The 20,308-nt window shown below is 39.5% G+C and overlaps 2 protein-coding genes across 3 annotated transcripts in view; one reads left to right on the top strand and one right to left on the bottom strand.

The window, feature by feature from the left end:
- The window catches only part of LOC118423761 (secernin-2-like), a 41,003-nt gene extending 27,092 nt beyond the window's left edge, over nucleotides 1-13,911 (top strand). For both annotated transcript variants that reach the window (XM_035831971.1, XM_035831972.1), the window contains 5 exons: nucleotides 6,616-6,803; nucleotides 7,908-8,110; nucleotides 9,320-9,538; nucleotides 12,699-13,045; nucleotides 13,436-13,911. In XM_035831971.1, the coding sequence (XP_035687864.1) occupies nucleotides 6,616-6,803; nucleotides 7,908-8,110; nucleotides 9,320-9,538; nucleotides 12,699-13,045; nucleotides 13,436-13,600 (1,122 nt within the window). In that variant the 3' untranslated portion in view covers nucleotides 13,601-13,911. The remainder of the gene's footprint in view (nucleotides 1-6,615; nucleotides 6,804-7,907; nucleotides 8,111-9,319; nucleotides 9,539-12,698; nucleotides 13,046-13,435) is intronic.
- A 5,053-nt stretch (nucleotides 13,912-18,964) lies between these two features.
- The window catches only part of LOC118424923, a 27,871-nt gene continuing 26,527 nt past the window's right edge, over nucleotides 18,965-20,308 (bottom strand). The window contains exons 8-9 of the mRNA XM_035833729.1: nucleotides 19,892-20,150; nucleotides 18,965-19,363 (exon numbers count right to left, since the gene is read on the bottom strand). Coding sequence (XP_035689622.1) covers nucleotides 18,965-19,363; nucleotides 19,892-20,150 — 658 coding nt within the window. The remainder of the gene's footprint in view (nucleotides 19,364-19,891; nucleotides 20,151-20,308) is intronic.

The raw sequence follows: 20,308 nt of genomic DNA, 5'->3' as shown, positions 1-20,308 counted from the left end.
TGATAGAAAATTAAACTTGTACTTGTAGATTTTTCACAAATACAGAAGATAGCAAATGTTAGTCATTATTAGCAAGACATTAAGTGTGTTATACGTTATCATTTTATAATTTTAAAGGTTTTACCAAATGCTAAAAAAAGTATTGAGACAAACAATATACCATTGCATAACCATTTTGAATAACCATAAGCCTTCTTTTGAAAATCAATCATTGATTTTGCAATAATGTGTCATTTGTACGAGAAAGGATTTTCAGCTCTTAAGAGGTAAAATTGATGTGGCACAACCAACAGATTTGTTCCACATACTTTGTGGCTTCAGCCAGCATACATCAAATCGTGTGATCCTGTTATAAACCGTGCAATTGCTTAAGTATAGAGTGAAAGCAGCACCCTGGCCATCGGTCAATCTACCCTGTAATCATCTTTTCAGTTTGATTACAAGCCAGCTTCTTTCCCCCATTAGGTGGAATACATCTCAGGAAGATCTGGGCACTGGCCATCATTCATTAGGACAAATCCCTAAGTGGCTTTTCCATTCCATTTGCTGATCTTATAAGGGATGCTGTGTTGTTCCAGTGTTGCTAGCCTTTTCACAAAACGTCAAATGGTGACTAGTAGATAGTCATACTGGTAGGCATCAAAGAAATTAAAAGACATTAAAAAATAGCTTGCTGTCATTTTAGGACATTTTTTCATACCTTGTCACACTATTCTTGATGTTGCTGAATCTAACCTTAAAATATATTTCCCCAATTGTTATAAGGAACATTAAATGATGCTACAATGAATACCATGAAGATTAAAGAAGAAAAAGCAACACCCTTGAAAATGAAATAGTCAAATGCTCCTTTGAATAGTATCATGTTAATAGCAGTTGTAAGATTATGATTACCATGTACTTTTGTACTTATACAGTGTGCTGTGAAATTTTGTTACAAAATGCATGTGCCTTTTAAATGCAGAAAATCATAGATATGCTTTCAAAAACAATGTCCAAGGTCAATTTAATGTCACATTCATATTCCAAATCTTATAACCAGTTTACCGTTTTGTCTAATGACATTTTGTGTCTGGAGAGAAGCAAAGCAGGATGGGAGCTCCCTGATCTTATTACGCCAGCTGATGTGTTCCTTGCATTTTTGCAATTAGTCGGTGCTGTGTGTACGTCCGCTCCAAAGCTAATTCTGCAATTCAATTAAAAGTCTCTCCAAACAGACAGCAAATGATCTGATGCCTTCGCTCTGATTCCTCATCCGTCCCTATAATGCCAAAGTAATTTCATTTCCCGTTGTCATACTTTATTGCCGCTCGCGTGAGACCCCGTCTCGTGGGCCCGTCTTTCTTCCCAATTTCTTCTGCAAGACTTGATTGTAATAAAATCTGTCTGAAGGCAACCATGCATGTGACGTTGAAGTTCAAATGAAAATCAGGAGAAAACTGTTTCTTTGGTCTGCTGTTTTTACTTTTGTTGAGCATCATCTGCATATCAGCTCACAGATATGATCTATTAAACATTTATGCCACAGACCTATGAATCATTTTGGTACATTCTTTAAATCCATTGCAGTTATAACTAGTATTTAAGGATGTCACAATGGGAAGAACTGATGGTTGTTATGCCCTAGTATTTGAAGCCAAAAAAGAGGAATTCCTAGTCAAAAACAATCTTAAGTTTTCCCAAGATCAATTTGATGTCACATTCATATTCCAAATCTTATGACCAGTTTATGTTTTTTGTTCAGATTTCCTTATGACCTAGCTAAAATTCCTGTAACAACAAAATTGTGTCTTATTGCCCCTTTTAATGCAAGAATTACTTCTTCACAGATACATTTCTAACACATTTCTTGCCATAATCCTTTAAACAAACACAGCATATCCCTCAATATCCACACATAATATAATAATCCTTTCCGGATACACACATGCATGCTATCTAAGCCTCCTGTACATGCAACAGATTTGACGTATTGTCCAAAGATGATGTAACGTCTCCATTAGCAATATCCATTAATCAAAACCATGATGTATCAGCTAAATCCTGGAGACTGTATTACTTTCAGATTAAGGAAGATACAGACATGCCTTAGATGGCCCCATTAATCTGCAGACAATGCAGAAGAAGCCGTCACGCCACGCCTTTCATAATCTTCTTAGACATGGACTCCAGACGATACTGAAATATTTATTCTGTAATTTTGTTAGCTTATTGTCTACAAGCCGGGCTACAGTAAAATTATAGACTGGCTGCCAGTGGAGTAATAACAACGGGACTCAAATAAAGAGCAGTCAGTAAAAGTAGGCACAGCAATAGGGGAGAGGTCAGATGGGAATTGGTGAGGAGGGAATGACAGAGAGAACTGCAGATGTATTTCTGATGGGCACTGGGAATTGTATTCCATGTGACGTGGTGACGCTAGTTAACCTTTATCTGTGGGGTATCCTATATCCGTTGTGTTAGATAACAGGTATTTATACGAATATCAAGTGGATGGAAGGTGGATCTATAGTTAAAAAATATTGTAATTTGAAACCACTTTCTGCGGACTTAATATCCCCAAAATACCCTGTTTTTAACAGTGGATATAGGTTACCCTGCAGATAGAAGCGTTACAAAGATATCGAGTTTGTTTTGTAACTTTTCTTAGAAAATAAATGTCCTAATTTCATTGGTTTTTCTAGTGGTGATTTGATTTTTGCTATGGACTTTTAAAAGGCATTATTTCGCATTGCTGTCAAAGATGAATGTCAGCTTGACACAGATGTGTCACGTCTGATATTTTAAGAGCCCCATAAGAGTCCTTCCATTTGATACCAGTATCCTAGATTTTGTAGCCTTATATTTTGGCAAAGGATTCATTGTTCTACACTTGCCATACTTTTATCTTTGTTTCTTTGCAGTGACCACTTTATAGAGAACTAAAAATTGGTACTCCCATTACATGCATATGTAATATCTGACTATATTTGAGTCTAAAACCACTGAAACCCTTCATTTTCTCCCCACAGCCACTTTAAAGTCAGTTATTTCTTGACTTTGATACTTTTTCTCCAAAGTAAGGCATACAGACTATCTACATCATATGCCACATGAAGAAATGCAACAGTGCACCAGGTCCTATACATTGCCTTCAGCCCCAGAAGTTCGTTATGGGAGTTATTCCTTGATTACCCTATTTGCAGTCCACCAATGTTCAGTCAATGATAAAATCCGAAGCCCAGTGGATATATTGCTGGTTTCATGATGCCACTGATAAAGTAGGGCATGGGAGATTGCTTGGTTTGCTGACAGGATGCCGGGCAATATTGGGTAGAGCTGGGCATGTGTCGTGCATGGGAAATAGGGCGGGACATGCGGGGGGAATGTGCGATGTGCGCTGTGTGTGCAAACTTGCTGAAAAGGAAAATTGCTTCTTGGTTTCACCCATGATGGAGTAACATATTGTTTTTGGCATGCATGATGTATGTGTATGTGTGTGTGTGTGTGTGTGTGTGTGTGTGTAGGTGTGTCTGTGTGTGTGTGTGTGTATGTGTGTCTGTGTCTGTGTCTGTGTGCACTGTATAATCTCATTTTGTTAACAGGACCTTAATTTTGATCTTCACTTAAATTTCATCTTCACAGTTGTTTGATCTCTGGCTGAGGCCAGGTAAAGCCTTGCTCCTACTGCAAAGATTAAATGCTAGGAACTACTGCCTTTCCTACCATTCACTAAAATTACCGACAGTAATATTAAATGCATTAACAGTATTTGTGTGTGACTGTATAAATGTGTTCTTTTTTGGGGGGGGGGGGTCTGTGTGAAATTGTAAATGGGAGTCTGTATGTCTGTGTGTGTATACATGTATATGTATGTGGATGCGTATGCTTATCACTCATGTGAAGGGGTTAAAGTCAGCCAACCAAGAAAGTAACTTTGTGTGGCCTTCTATCAGCTTGAAGACTAGAAACGACAGCTTGTCATCCTTGTTTACTGTAATGATGCCTCCTGTAGCATCCACAATGACACTGCCTGACCCAGATGTGGTGTTGTTGCCCCTGCTCAATTTCACTACCCTGACTGTTAAGTAGGCCACTGTTAGCCTTTACAAATAGCTTGTGGTGTCCCTCAGGTGTATTCTTGTCCACAATCAGTTATCACAGTATAATTTCAGATTCTCTGTAATGCATATTTTAACTGACTTAGAAATAGTGTTTCATAGTATATCATTTTTGAGTTTGTTTACATTTGTTTCATTTGAAACGTTTATCAATAAATTGTCTTTTATCACAGCTTCTTACTTTATCTTCATGTCTCGTGTGGTGTTGGTGCAGAACTTACAGTCACTAGAAATACATATAGCTACATGTATATCCCACATTTTGATTAATGCACTCATTATCAGTATTGTAGGCAGGGACATAACTCTAAAATGATGCATTTACGATTCAAACTTAATCTACTTTGCTGAGAAGGTGTTTTATTCATTTTATCATTTTGAAAGTTCATCCGTGTTGGTAGAATTCAGCCGGAATCAAAGTCTAACTGAAATTTCCAGCACAAAATTAGGCATGCCCAAATTTTTGACTGTCCAGCTTCAAAGACTGTTCAATAGTCGAAAATTTCAGTAAATCCAATTTTTGTGTTGGAATCACAGTGACTTTGATCCAGAATTATTCACTTCGCATTTGAGATAAAATGAATGTACAACAGTTTGCTATCTATCCAAGAATTCCTTATTCAACATTGTACAACCTTCTCCTCACCTCTCAGTGTCCTCAAAGTAATACCTGTCCCATTTAAGATAGTGCTGTGATAAATCTACCCATGCACCAACTTTCCATTGATCTCGGGAAGGTCCTTAAAGTGCGGGGATGTCCCTAACATATCCATCACGACATGCATTCCTCTATTAAAGCACTTTGGGAGCAGCACTTGCCCTATTTACTCCGGTTTCCCCCAGGATCCCCAATATTTCTGCCGTCACTGGGGAGATATTGAAGTTGTAAGTAACTAGAGGTGTAATGAATCCAGACACCTCTGATTCTTCGAAAATTGCAACTTGGCTCTAACGAACGATTTGTGGCTCATGGAGATGTGGGTAAATATAGACTAGAATCAGAACATGTATCTAACCATGCAATACCACATGCCTATGCTGATTAAGCAGTTGTTGAATCTTAGGCAAAATTGGATTTACCAGTAGTTTTTTTGCTCCCATCTTCTGTATCAATAGGAAAATTTATTTACAGGATATAACATGATATAACTGGATATATCTGTCATTTGATGTCAAAAGTGCCAACGTTGTACAGAACTAATAAAAGTGCTGAATTTCTTCTCCAGATGCAAGACTTTATTGAAAAATGTAAATGACAAGCTGTTTGTAAAGAGCAACAGTTGTGATTGTCCATGGTACTGAAAATGATACTGTTATTAAGTTAGTGTTTTTGCTGGTGTGCTCTTTTATTTCTTCTTCTCTCAAGAGCCAATCATAGCTTAGAATTGCATTAGGGTATTAGCTGTATATTGTAACTATATTTTTGCTCGCATACAATACTATCGGGCGAGCCTAATGGTATGGGACTGTTTGCAAGTAGCTTGACAAAAGGCTACAGGTAAAACATTCTGCATGTTCACAAAGATGTTGCCTATTCTAGTTGTGTGAACCTTTTTTGTGTTCTGTATCATTGTAAAGTCAGTAGACCTTGCAGATCAATGATATAATATTATACATGCAAAAAAGTTTCATACAATAACACTGCCATATTCAGAACCATGGACAGGTTGTTAAGGTTACTGTTAGTCTATACACTTGCATTATCTTATCAAAACAGATGTATGTCATATTATGTGCAAATAGTACTATTTTGCTTTGTTGGAATGTACCATAGTAAACTAATGAATGTACACTTCGAGTAGCTCTTGACTTGTGATCATACATTATACTATGTACTTCATCCATGATAGAATTGTCGTCTTTAGGCTTGGATTGAAACATTTTCATTGGAGTGGACACATTGTATTCAACTGAGATTTGGTAATTTACATGTACATTAATAGATACCAGGGTTCTAGCTAGTGCATTTTAGCGTAGTGGGCCACTACGCTAAAATTTGTGACCCCTACGCTAAAATAAGGGCCACTACGCTAATTTCTAACTAGTGTAGTGGTGCTTTCCTGTCATTTGCTTGTTCAACAATGACTTATCAATGACTAAACAATGAAAAAGGATGATATGCCACTCAAAACTGACCCCAAAATCCTTTAACTTTTAACTCTACATCTTCAAATCTCACCGTGGAAGGACCAAGACCCCCCTTCCACTCCAATCTCCTGATTAGTCGCTTCGCTACCATGCCATTCCCACTACGCTAAAATAAAATCCTGGCTAGAACCCTGAGATACAGTAATTCTGCTGATGTAGGCAACATCATTTCTAACTTTGCTTTTCTGTCTGGTCCGCTAACATAAGAATGTTTTCTGCCCCCCTCTCCCCTCCAGTGTACGTACATCACACATCGCAAGATGTACAAGTAGGCAACATCAAAAGTATAGGCAGTATCATTTCTAACTTTGCTTTACGACTGGTCCGCTAACATAAGATTGTTTTCTGCCCCCCTCCCCCCCTCCAGTGTACGTACATCACAATACCACAAGTACAGCACACACACGCCGTGATCCTGAGCAAGCCGGCATGGATGTGGGGGGCGGAGATGGGGGCCAATCAGCACGGAGTCTGCATCGGGAACGAGGCGGTATGGTCCAAGCTGTGCGGGCCCGACACCGAGGAAGAGAGGCTGCTGGGAATGGATTTGCTCAGGTAACTCAACAGAGAATTTGATGTCTATGGCGACTTTGTTAGGGAAAATATGTTGGGTTCTCAGCAGAAACCAAAATGAGAAATGCCCCAAACCCAGAAAGATTCTGGACTATCATACAGGCAGTATATATGTGCATCCCATATATATATATATATATATATATAACGCTAGTTCACCTTTATCCATGGGGTACCCCATATTCATTGTTTTTAAAAACAGGTTATTTAGGTTTAAAAAGTCGATGGACATTGAAATATTTTGAAAATAACCACAATATTTTGAAAATTTAACATGTTTAAAAACACCGCCTGTGGACGTGATACCTGCTAATACCCAGCTTTCAAAACAATGGATTTAGGTTACCCAATGGATAAAGGTGAACTAGCGTTATATACAGGCTCAGTAGGACAAGGGTTTTAAAATGGTTTCTGTTCAGATGATTTGGCAGAACTAGCAGCCTCTCAGCAGACTCAGACTTACTTCAACCCTGTGAATGTCAGGGCTGATTACGCATCATGACCAGTCCCTTGACATTGGTAGGGTTAACCCCACAGCAGCCAGTGTAATTGAATCTGATGTCAACATGAACTTGACCCATGTGCCTCCGACCCACCCAGCTGTGTAATGGGGATCAGCTGCAGAAACCGTCAGGAGGTTTGCAACTCCAGCAGATGTGAACAGCACGGGCAGGGCTCTGCTAGGGCCAACTAAATCCTTAGTGTTGTTTGAAATAACCTTGCCAAATACTAGTAACAGTTACTCAAGCAACTAGATATGATTTTTAAAACAGGTTTGTGGGTTTTATATGCTAACTAGGGTATAAAACCTGCTCTTCAACAAGATCTGCTCAGTGTCACCGACGAAAGATAGTGAATGCTATCTGAAATGTCTGATTTGTTCAAATGTTGGCTATAAACACAATGTATTTTGTAAGTTCTGGTTTCTTACTACATGTATTACAGAGGGTATGATAGCAGACAATAGATCCTTATTGTCTTTTTCAACACCTGATTTCTTTTAGATAAGAAGTATGGGCATTCATAACAGGTAGGCATCTACCAATCCCTAATGTTGTAAGGTATTTACATGTTCAATTTCCTCAGACTGGGACTTGAGCGAGGTTCGACAGCCAAAGAAGCCCTGGACGTGATGACGACACTACTGGAGCAGCATGGGCAGGGCGGACCATGTATGGAGGAGGGGGGGACACCTTGGTGCTACGACAACAGCTTCATCATCGCTGACAGGAGAGAAGCCTGGGTGCTGGAGACAGCCTCCAGATTGTGGGCGGCTGAGAGGATCACCAGTCAGTCATTTCTTCCTTCCTTCATTCATTCCTTCATTCATGCATCCATTCATTCATTCATTCATCCATTCATCCCTACCTCCCTCCCTCCATAGCTCCCTCCCCCATCCCTCCCTCCCTCCATTCATTCATCCATCCATCCAGCCAGCCAGCCAGTCATCCTCCCATCCATCCTTCCATCATCCCAAAGTCCCAGTCAATCTATTCCACACACCATTTTAGGTTTTCATGTGTGATTCAGGCCACAAATGTTATATGAACATTTAGGAAAGCATTTTACATTAAAATTGTCCATGTCAGCTTAGCTGCAGCTGGTAGTTTGCTAAAAGGCCTATGCACAACAATTAGATTAATGGTTACAGACACATAATTTGTGTGCAATATCTTTAGGCATGCCGAGCTGACATGAGACCTTACTTGTGTCCTCTGATTAGAACTTGATTGGGGATGATTTAAGTTGATTGGATTAATTTCCACTGAAATTAAGTCCCTGAAATAATGTGCAATGTAGTCTTATTATAGATGCTCATTTCAGCTAGCTGATAGTCAATGCAATTGAAACTGAACATCAAAGTAGTTATGTTCCATTAGTACCTTGTTACGAAAGTTCATTGAATATTTTCCCTTACCAGCATTTAACTCATTACTCACAGTGTGAGTTTGTCTTCTACAGATACCCAAATGCAGTAAGGCCCTTAATCATTAATGCATAAATCTGGTTTTGGGTTGGGTAAGACAGTTGGTTGCTTAGGAAAGGGTCTCAACTATGTATAAATGGACGGGACTGTTTCAATGTGTCCTCTGACAACAGGTGGTTGTCTGAGCTGTGGTTGCTCGGCCAACTTTGACTGTACATACACAAGAAGTTGCCCTTGAACAAGGACTGTTATTCCTCTAGCTACATTGTATAGGAAGTATAACGCTATTTCACCTTTATTCGCTGGGTAACCTATATTCGTTGTCTGAAAAAGGCAGGATATTTAGGAATATCAAGTCTACGGACGGTGGTTTCAAGTTGCAATATCTTCAAAATATTGCAGTTTGAAACTACCATCCGTCGAACTGATATCCCAAAATATCCTGCTTTTAAACAAACCGAATATAGGTTACCGTTGGATAAAGGTGATCCAGCATTACATGTAAGTGAAAATAAACTGATGTTTCCTCTAGTATCAAAGTCATCACCTTCACTCGCTGTTTCTTACGCAGGCGGGTGCCGTAATATCTCAAACGAACTCAGTGTCCGGACCAAAATCGATGCCATGTCTGAGGGCCTTAAGGACCATGCCCAGAAACACAGCTACTGGTCGCCCGAGGAGGGGGACTTTGACTTCGCACGTGCCTACAGCCAAGACTTGCCTAACAACATCGACGAGGACCCCACGGGGAGGGCCGGCGCTGGGAAGAGGTTGATGGAGAAGTATTCAGGTATGCGCCACTGTACTAATAGTGATGTTATTTAGTTGGTAACACCACTGCAGTGTGACGTCAGTGTCAGGGGTCACGTGTTTGCTCTTTTTCCATCATGGCACGATTGTGTAAGCACGGTGTGCTACAAATTTTGTGGTTTTATGATAAGTCGTTTAAGAGTAACAGGACTTAGTAGGGGAGGGCCTGAGAAGCACCACCACCACCCCTCACGCCTGGTCCAGGGATGACCAAAAAAGCCTGATCTGAATAGGGTTAAAGCTCCCTTTGAATCGAGTTGCATCATACCTCTGATTCCCTCATCTGCACCTCCCTGGTTAATGTTGGCGAGGTGTCTGTATGTTAAGCCTCTCACATGTTTAGGATCTGACCACTCCCCAACTAAGGTTGGTGCTGGGTTGGGAGTAGTCTGGAATCCGTCTAATTCTAGCTCCAGTTTGTTCCTTTGATCACATCTAAGTGGAATATGACTCCCTTCTTGTTTGAATGTCACCTGCAGTCTATTGGTTTTGTCCAAAGTATTGATAAGTTTTGGTAACTTTCAAACAACTTTATACAGTTCCTTTCAATGGGTGTTCAAAGGCATAGTATGCCTAACTCTGTAACTGTAACCAGTGATTGTTAGATTTAAGATATCACATTGACTTACCTAACTCAGCAACATAACTTTAGCCAGCCCTGCTAAGGTCATGATTGTTGAGTGGTAGATAGCTCTTGGGGTAGAGAGTAAGGAGGTGTATGTTTGGGCAATATTCAACGATATTCCAGGAATTATACTGTCTGTCCGTACTTATAGTATCACCTGCTCTACATGCATAACAACAGTCCTACCCAGAAAGGGTACATTGCCCAGTCTCCGCAGCAAACCCAACAGCATGATGGATGTGTCTGCTGACTGATCAATGCTGGTTATTGATTCATTACTGCTCCCGGCTACCCAAAAATTGCCCCGGAATTAGTAACTCTTGCCCGGGTTGTCCTGGTGACTACAGATGGTCCCGGCGCCCAATACAGCAGGTCAAGGGGTTGTAACCAGCACCCGTCCTTCCATCCTTTGACGGAATTTTGCAGCTGGGGATGGAAAAAAAATTTGCCCATTCTGTCCTCTGTGACGGACAACAATTGATATGTAAAGATTTAATAAAACTGTCTCCTCTGTGTAATTTTTCACCAAAACAGATGCTGTTGAACAGCTTAGTCTACCAGCAAAATTTACACCTCAAAATGCAGGAAATAGCGTTTCAGAGGGTCTAGACTTAAAAATTTTCCAGGGAAGCATGCCCAGGACCCCCTAGGAACGTCGCGCCTTGGGCGCTCTTTAGGATTCAAAATTGAGGGGATGAAAAATGATTTCAGGCTGGCTACAACCCTGCAGCAGGGTTTTCACTGACATTCACCCGATTGATTTTAACCGCTGGCGTTGTGGCCGAAGTAATTTGGTGCAAGTCCGGACCAATGCTGATTAGGTGTAATCAATCTGTCTGGAGCTTAATTAATTGCCTGATTGGTCATTAATTAAAATGTCCGTAATATAGTTAATAATAGGAATCTGATAGTTAATGTGAAATTCATAGTCTAGATTAAATGGTGTTGAAGATAGAATTAATGAGATGATAGGATAAAACTTTTTTTCCATGGTTGCTGATAATATTTCTGCAATTGGCAAAATGATATATCTGTTACAGAATCTAATGACTTTTTACCTAGTACCTAGAATTTGCTAATAAGAAAATGATTGAATTTTGAAATTCATTTTAACTTAAGCCCCGGTCACAAAGCGCGTACGATTCCTTGCGATGGACTATTCCGCATATCGTACGATGAGCGCAGTACATCGCAAGAAAATCGTAAGCATCGCAAGCCATCGCAACGCATCGGATGGTGTTCAAAATTTTTCCAGCGTCGCACGATTTTTCACTTGTGTCTCTTCTGTATAGCCGTCTGACCGCTTTTGTGCTTCTTTAACCAACAAAATGTGGACATAGCTGTTAAATACCTTCCTATAATATCTTTAACTGTAAAAATAAATTTAAAAAGACCATGACAACAAGAGTATTAGAAGCAAAAGTTCAAATCAAGCGTGAGTACTGGTATGGTTATCTCGGCCTGCTTGCCGGCTCTACGTGTCAGGCTCCTTCGAAGATCGTATCATGATATGCTATCAACAAAAAGATGCCATCATACAAAATCATATGATAAGCATTATATCATATATATTTCCGACTCATAGAGCCTGCCTTTATGTTCGAGTTGTCCCCATGGTTATTACGATTATGGTAAACTGACCCAAGACCGACGAGAGCTGAGATTTGATCTAATTATAAACTCACGTGCATGAAGCGATCAAACAATTGTCTGCATCACCTGTGCGGGGCTCGCTGTTCTCTTGTTGCGACTGTGGCAGTTGCGACTGAAATATTTCCCCTTTTCGTCAATATCGACAATATCAGGGAAAACTGAAACCATCACAACATGCTAAAAAATCATAAATCTATAACCTCATCAGTAGACAAAAATTGCCGTAATGAACTCTGCTATGGGGGCAAATAAAATCTTACGACGATAACGAAATTTTGAACATGTTCAAAATCCATTTCAGCTCTATTTTTCGCCATACGACGCTCCCCGATTTACTATGATTCACTGCGATTGACACAGGCACGCTCTTATGACCTCATCGTACGATGCACTACGCGCTTTGTGACCACGGCTTTATATACTTAAACCATTGCTTCCGATTTTCTTCCGACTTACGTCGCACTGCGCTTATCCTGCGCATCGGAAGGAATCGCAAGGAATCGTACGCGCTTTGTGACCGGGGCTTAACTGTGAAGGCTGATGCTTGTGTTTGATGATGTAACATTGTCTGCACTGTGTTAATCTCACTGTAACAACAGTAGTGTTTATTTTAACTTTTATGTTGTTCTTTATGTTCTTTCTTTGTTCTTCATTTATTCACACATATTACATGGATTAAACAGAAATTGATATACAGAATAGAAATACATGCAGGGGGAGGACAGAAGCCTATACAGCTATCTGTGGGCCTCCCCCCAGAACTAGACATGAAATAATTGAATTATACATAATAAAATTAACGAAATAACACGTAAGTTGAAATCATTGAAAGTTTGCATTCTGTTCTTCTCTCCCCACACAGGATCCATCAAGGCTCAGACAATGTTCACCATCTTGAGAGACAAGAAGAGCGGGATCAACATGGATGGCTCTTTCCGAACGACGGCCTCCATGGTCTCTATCCTTCCCCCTCCCGACACCGGCACGCCGTGCTGTCATTGGTTCACCGCGACCCCCGACCCCAGCAAATCCGTCTTTAAACCTTTTATTTTCTGCAACGGAGTGGAGATCGCGAAGTACACGCACTCGCCGGAGAGGGGGGCGGATGACCCAGTGAGGATAAAGCCTCGTTTCCAGTCCAACGTGGACCGCAGGCACCCCCTGTACCGGGCACACGAAAAGGCCATGATGGCAGCAGAGGGCAACCAGGTCAGGAATTTACTGTACTTTTTAAAGCTCTTAGTCCATAGCATTGTATTAAAGATTTCCAAAACTAGGGTGGCTGAAGGTTAAACTTTTCTCCCTGCTACCGAATTCCTTCACTGACTTTCTTTACTTTATGGATTACATACATTTTGTATCTGCACACGCATTGGTTTTGGCTGTTCTCCAAAAAAAATCTGTGGCCAAATGTGACCTAATAGCTAAAAGGCTGTGACAGTCATCTTTTACCTCATTACCTTCAACAACACTGGCATCACTGGGAGGGGACAAAAATGTTCAAGACCAACAATTGCCTGTCTACTGCTGTTCACTAGATGAGAAAACTATATTCAACTTTAAATTTTTTTTCTTCTCTCTAAACTTTTTTGTCTTCAGGACAAGCGGAAAGAGCTGCAGAAGACGATGGCAGAGCTGGAGGAGCAGTGCATCATGGGAATGGAGGCATTCCTGAAGGATTCGGCACAAGATATGGCAGACGAGGACGAGATTCGGGAACTGTTCATAGACTGTGTGGAGACCGAGATGAAGTTCTACAAATGAGGGCAGAGGGGAAGGGTCAAAGTTGAAAGGTCGTCTCTATGGAAACTGCAAATCATTAAAGGTAAATGAAGGCAAAGGTACTTATGGTTGAAATGATTATTGACTACAGAATTCTATGGTACGTGTGGCTGGCTACTATAATAAGAAAAATATTAGTTGTAGATGAATAATTGGGCAAAAAATGTGCTCATTTTGTAACGAAATTAATTTTGATGCATTCATTGTATGTAATCTTCCTGTTTTTTGATGACAAACAATTCCCACCCCAATTCCCTAATTGAATACAGCAGAATTTAATGAGTGATTTTTAATTAATATGTACATGTTGTGATTAATGAGTGGTACTCAAGATCCATATCACAAAATACTCCAGAGCGCCGCAGGGATGTATTTGTGTCCTTGGTAACAGAGATAGTCGTTCAGACCTGTTGTATGATTCCCTGATTAGGACATGGCGTCTGACACCTCAGAACTCTGCTTAAAGCACCACCCTAACATGAACAGCAGAAGCTTTGAAAGAAGATTACCAAAGTCTAACCTTCATGGACGAGAGTAACAAAGTTAACGTTATCCTTGGCTTGCTAAGGTATCCATGTGCTTAGGACCAACTAAGGTACACAAGTGAGTACAGTTGAAGTATGACTTGAATCTTGAAGAGAATCAGACAAAAATTGAATCATGATCAAAATGTTTGGTGCTTGTGCTTTGCAAAGGCAAATTGACTTGTTTTTAAGATGATGGAGTGGTGACATACATGTCTGGAGATCGGTGCTGCAGTTTTAGTTCTAATGGTGTTAAGACTGAGGGCTTATTCGATTCCATTCTAGCTTCCTGCTTCAACATGTGCATCTCTAATACGTGTAGATGCAAACTACAAGCTTGTTGCTTAATTAACCACTTAATATGCAATCTACTCCTGGCCAGCAGATTTTAGTGGAAAAAGCAAAAGAAACAGGTTGCTGAATATGAAAAAGTGTAAAATGGCCAAGCCAGAAGGCTGAGTTTTAGACATTCTGGTGGTGAATAGTTAGTATGGATGGAATCAGCCCTACATGTCTTGGTCTTATGTCCACAACTGCACAATGTGTAACTGTGCCATTTACAAAGCTGCTGACAAAAAAATGTACTTCTGTAGTGTATAGCATGAATCCAAGTCGTGTTGTAAATCTAGTGAACACTGAGAGAGAAGAAACTATCCTAAAAAAAACTACAAAAAAGAATGAACCGAAGCAAATCTCTGCTGAGAAATTGTTTTTGTTGTGACGTTCCAGGGTCTTGATGTTCAGGTGCTGCTTTGTGACTGTATAGAAACATTTTTGAGAAAATTGTATTGCAGATAATGATAGTCTAGTAAATTCAATGCAGATTTTAAAAACATCTGGCCTTATTTGGATATAAGGCATGGGTTTTCCTAGAAATGAATCCCATTCGAGCTAGAGGGAGCAGAGCAATGGTGTGCATTTCCTTTCCATTCAACAATGTAAAGATTTTAGGGAATTCTAGGTTAAAATGGGGTGTTCTAAGGCTTATTGAGGAGGGGAATGACTGAAAGGTCGACCATTGAAGTTTGTGTCAACATATGACCTATTAACATCCCTCAAGTCAATCTGAATTTTATGCTTGTAATAGAATTCACCCCTTAGAATAAAGGGGCACATACTTAGATGAGCATAAGGGCGCATCACCCCTGTCCCTCTCCTTAGAAAAACCCCTGCCTTATAATGTACTGTCAGACTTTGCCAGTTTGTATGATTTGTCTTGCATCTTACAGAGACAGAGTGAGTGTTGGGCAACTCTCTGTCCGATATTTACGTGCTTCCAACACCGAACATTCTATTTGCCTTTGAGAATGATCAAAAGTGTTACACAACCTGTCTTCAGGAATGCATATGGACTATACAATCAAGTATCATGTCATCCTTATCATAGCACATCATTATAACTTACATAGCACATCATTATTTATGTTAATGTTTAGGTCTTATACTCTCTTCTTGAGTTATGATTGTGTGACAAAAGCACAGGTTTCTGGATAACAAAGGACTTGGACTACAGTAAGTTTAAACAGACTTGAAATACATACAATGTAGCAAACAATCATGAATATTGTTTATTGGTTTTGTTGCAAAGTAACAAAAATGCATGCTGCTGCTTAACACAAGTTTGAAACATTTCTTTATTTTTGTAGCACAGTAGTTTTTAACTAGACCAGTGTAATAATCATGTATTAGTCTTAGTATAGCCTGTTTTATAAAGCTTGATTACCACTAAACCTTGTTACAAACAACTGCGACTTTCAGGAATTTTTCATTGCAGTTCCTTTAGGAATCTTTCCTCCATCCAGTAGCAAGTTAAATCAGTAACAGTTACTGTTGTTCAACATACTTCCTTTGTCAAAACTGTTGTATTGGCTTTGCACATCTACACTGTCATCCTGTACACTAACTGCTAAAGGTGAATTGTTGTTGATAAATTACACAAAGAAGTTTAACAATGACATAACAATATAGCAAAACAGAATGAAAATTACATCAATGAGAATAGATTTCGAACAATTTATGACAGAAAGGATGTTGAACAGCTAAAATATCTGATCTTAAAAAGAGTGAACACTGAGAGAAGAAACTATCAGCAAGACAAATGGCAAGAAGAGGCTAAAAAGAGTAGCAGATGGCATTATGTATTTGTGGCACTTGGTCTGCTTACATCAAATTGAATGTGTTTCTCATTGTACTTGGTATAGTTGTTGGTTGGCTACAATGCAAAACTAATGCAAAGAGTTCAACAACTCTGCATTGGGCTTAATGCCTAATATGATGGCAAGCTAAGCATCATCTGATTTTAAGTCACTTGATTGAAAATGCTTGGATACTAGTGTCAAAGATACAGTAAATCTTAATCGTTGGCATTTTGAATCTTAACTTCCTGGTTCCAAGTCTTAGCTTACATGTTCTGGATTGATTTATGTAAAACTGCTACCATGATTGTGAAATTCTGTTCTCATCTTCTACACCAAGGAGCCTAAAATCTCAAGGTTAACAAATAGCAAATCGACTTAATGATGTATTAGATATTAAAATATTTCTTCTTCTTTCCTACTGCCTAGCCTCAATTTTTTGAGATTATTGGCAGACTACGCATGGTTTAATTACAATACAAGTGACCAGAACAAATAGACATGGGAAAAATGAAGGAAAATGCTGAGGGAAATAAAAACAAACTGATTTTCTGTGTGCAAAAAGACAGGACAGGTGAATTAAGTGGGTTAATAGGACACGTATTTACATATATACAAGACGTGTGGGGGGTGGCTCAATGCAGCAGGGTCCTCCCCAGCTCAGTTTTGAACTGGGAGAGAGACCCCGCCTCCGCCACACCAGGCTCAAGTTCATTCCACTCTCTGATGGTACGAGGGAAGAACGAGAGCCTGTAGTAGTTGTTCCTGCACGCGATGGCCTGCAATTCTATTTGCAACTCTACAAAATATATTGTATTGGTAAAATCCTCCTAGAGAGAAATTGTGTTGAAGAAAATAATGACAATTTATGTAATAGAAAGAAACTTTATTAAGAAATGTTGTTTACATGTGATTAGGGTGGTATTGTCAGGACATACTAAAAATTAAATTTGTTTATATGTTGCAAATGCATTGTATCGACATGTTGCAAATATGTTACATTAATATGTTGGAAATGTTTTGTGTCAACTTTAATATGTTGTAACTTGTAAGAATTGAGTCCCTAGAAAACATGTATAATGTTACATGTATGTTGTTGTGAGTGGCATCCATTCCATTGCAAATGCAAATGTTAAGTTTCTTTTTCACACGATGTTGCTGCTAGTTAATATGTTGAAGAAATACAGTTGTAGCTTGTCTCAGAATATTTATTGGAGATACGTTATCACAATGAAGAAGGGATGCCTGCTCTATGGATTTTCGCAAGGTAGTTAAACCATGTAATGCAAAAATACACATTAAGCATAGATATGTTCTAAGCTGTTACATTTCTTGAAACAGGGTTTAGAGTTATACCAAATTGTAGAGTGTTCAAAGTATTTTAATGCAAAATTGTGGGATGCATGAAAAGTTTATAAGATTACAGTATTTCTGACTAAAAGTATACATATACTTTCCACTTTAAGTTACTACAGTGGAAGCCTGTTCATGTCACAGTGATACCTTTGTTTTGCTGTTGTTTGCTACTACGTCATGCACATGCAACACAAACCACACCCGGTCAGATTAGTATTAAATGGTTTCGTTCTGGTAAAGGTGTCACTTGAATGTATAGCAACAGGTTGCTAAATGTACTGCAAGAAATGTTACATGATAAAAAGTACAAGCCTGCATGGAAAAATTATGATGCACAATGTTGAATGTATACAGGCAAATTGTAAACATCCTATATGATATGAAACTAACAGCTTTATGTTAAGGACTATCAAATGCAACCATGCTAGCTACATGTATAGTGTCTGACATGAAGTTTCAGTGAATTTTGAACAGTTCTATGTATTGAATTACAATGATTTTTTTTAATGCTGGGCAACATTTTTTCTTCATAAACCTCTTAGATGTACACTGCAGCCTGGATGCCATGCGTGTTAGGGATACGTGTACTTGCATCTGCATGACACTGTATAATGTGAAGCTTGGAGAAGTGTGGCACCTATGCTACTGTGTATTGGTCATATGCAGAAAGACTATCAAGTCACCAAAGATTAGTGTGTTAACCAATTCAATTGGTCAAGATACTTTAAGTTGTGTACCTAGATGATGAGATAGCTTATTTTGAATTGTTGTCAAAGTGTACATATTGGGAGCTTTGTGCTCTAGTGCAGCTTGCAATAAAGCTAGCTCCAATGAAGAAATGTGTGATAGCAAAATTATTCTCAGAATGTATAAGGGCAATTTTCAAATCATTTTGGTCTTTTTTCATTTGACTCGTTTTTATCACTTTTTAATCCTTTACAATGAAATCTATGATGAAATTAAATAAACAATACTAGTAGCTGGTGCCTGGGTGGAAGATTCATATGCAGCTACTGAAGCATTTGACTATTGCCTGCTTTAATGATAGATGATCAGTACAAATGGATTATCATTCTAAAGAGAAATTCAATGACAGGCAAACTTCATCCCCTTACCCATACTGCTTTACAACGGTGACCATTCTCATACAGCAGAGGTGAATGTGTGGCATAGCACAACGCTGGTCACCATGCAGTGTTAAAAAAAGTATGAGAGGAGATGTAAACAACTTTATGATTTTTTTACAGATCTATCTTTAAGATTTGACACAAATTGACTTAGTTGGTTTTACCTTAATTGCTTTTTGTTTCTTTTATAGGTTGTTCCTTAAGTTAACAGTTTGTTTGCTTCCGAAGACTTTTATCATCCTTCAACTCAGCAAGCCATTCAGAACAACTCCAACGACAGAAAGGGTCAACACTGAGATTCTTTGACATCATTGATTGCCAATGGATTGTGGGTGGATCCTCAGCTGGCTTATTTTTTGTAAGCAGTTGTTGCAAACTAAGACCACCTTTCTTATCAACTTCGCTGATCTTTTTCAGACTCCACATCTCCCACATCATCAGACCTACACTGTACATGTCTGCTGACTTCTTGTATACTCCTCCCCGTAACACCTCAGGGGCCAGGTACACATAGGGCGAGGCCAGGGCGTCTGCCGTCTCTGGTAGCTCAATGCGCTGTGGTTCACACGGGCTTGTCAGCTTGGGTGTTCCGTCAGTTTTAACCTGTACATGAACATAAAAGTACATTTACTGGACATTGTACAAGTGTGCATCCTAATTCTAGAAGTTGCATTGGTTTCATGGTTTATATTAGTATAATGGTATGTTTTTGACACAACTGACTCAGATAGGGGTGGGTGCCAGTACAGAAAATTCAGCCTGGACCCAATTGTTTGTAAAAACTTGTAAATGTTTGATACTCAAAACAATTGTCCAATTTTCTACAAAGGAATCTGTAAAGTGTAGGTCTCGATTGGAAAAGGGGGAACTGCCAGGCAGTTCACGGGCTGTTTTTTTTTGCACTTTCGGGCGTGACCCCTATGTCACCAGACTCTGTGGGACACCTTGTGGGACACCATGGCTCCCCGGGTACTTTTGGCAATTGAAAGTGATTTTGGTCATTCATTCTGAAGAAGGCTGACAGTTCGATTTAACTGAGTAAGTCCAAGCTCTTTTGGGTCCTATTGTTATGAAGTCGGATATGGATAATGAAAGTTGACAGACTGACTCCCAGGCACTGAGGCTACTTACCAAAACCGTGTCCATGGACAGCTCGATATGAACCATCCCCTTGTTGTGAAGGTACTCCAGACCCTTTCCAACACATGACATGGCTACTTTCTTGTTTTGACTAGTTGAAGTTATCTCCCCTCTGCCTAGAAAGGACCTCAGCGACCTCCGTGCGGGCTCTAGAATCAACATGGGGATGCCTATGGGACCTCTGGAAGCACCTAACAGCAAGATGATGTGGAGTGGCTTGGCACTGCCATCATTAAGATTCCACAATGTCCTGCATTGACAGGAATGAAAAAAAAATACAATATCCATAGAGGCTGACCCTTTGAATACACATTTTCTCATACAGATATAGTGGTTCAATAAATTTATCTTTTTGCAGTGAAGCGGAAATCGAATTGATTGTGATTGCACAGCATTATTCAAAGACTC

The sequence above is a fragment of the Branchiostoma floridae genome, chromosome 10 (assembly GCF_000003815.2).
Source record: "Branchiostoma floridae strain S238N-H82 chromosome 10, Bfl_VNyyK, whole genome shotgun sequence".
In the NCBI taxonomy this organism is placed as follows: Eukaryota; Metazoa; Chordata; class Leptocardii; order Amphioxiformes; family Branchiostomatidae; genus Branchiostoma; species Branchiostoma floridae.
This window is presented reverse-complemented; position numbering and strand designations above follow the sequence as displayed.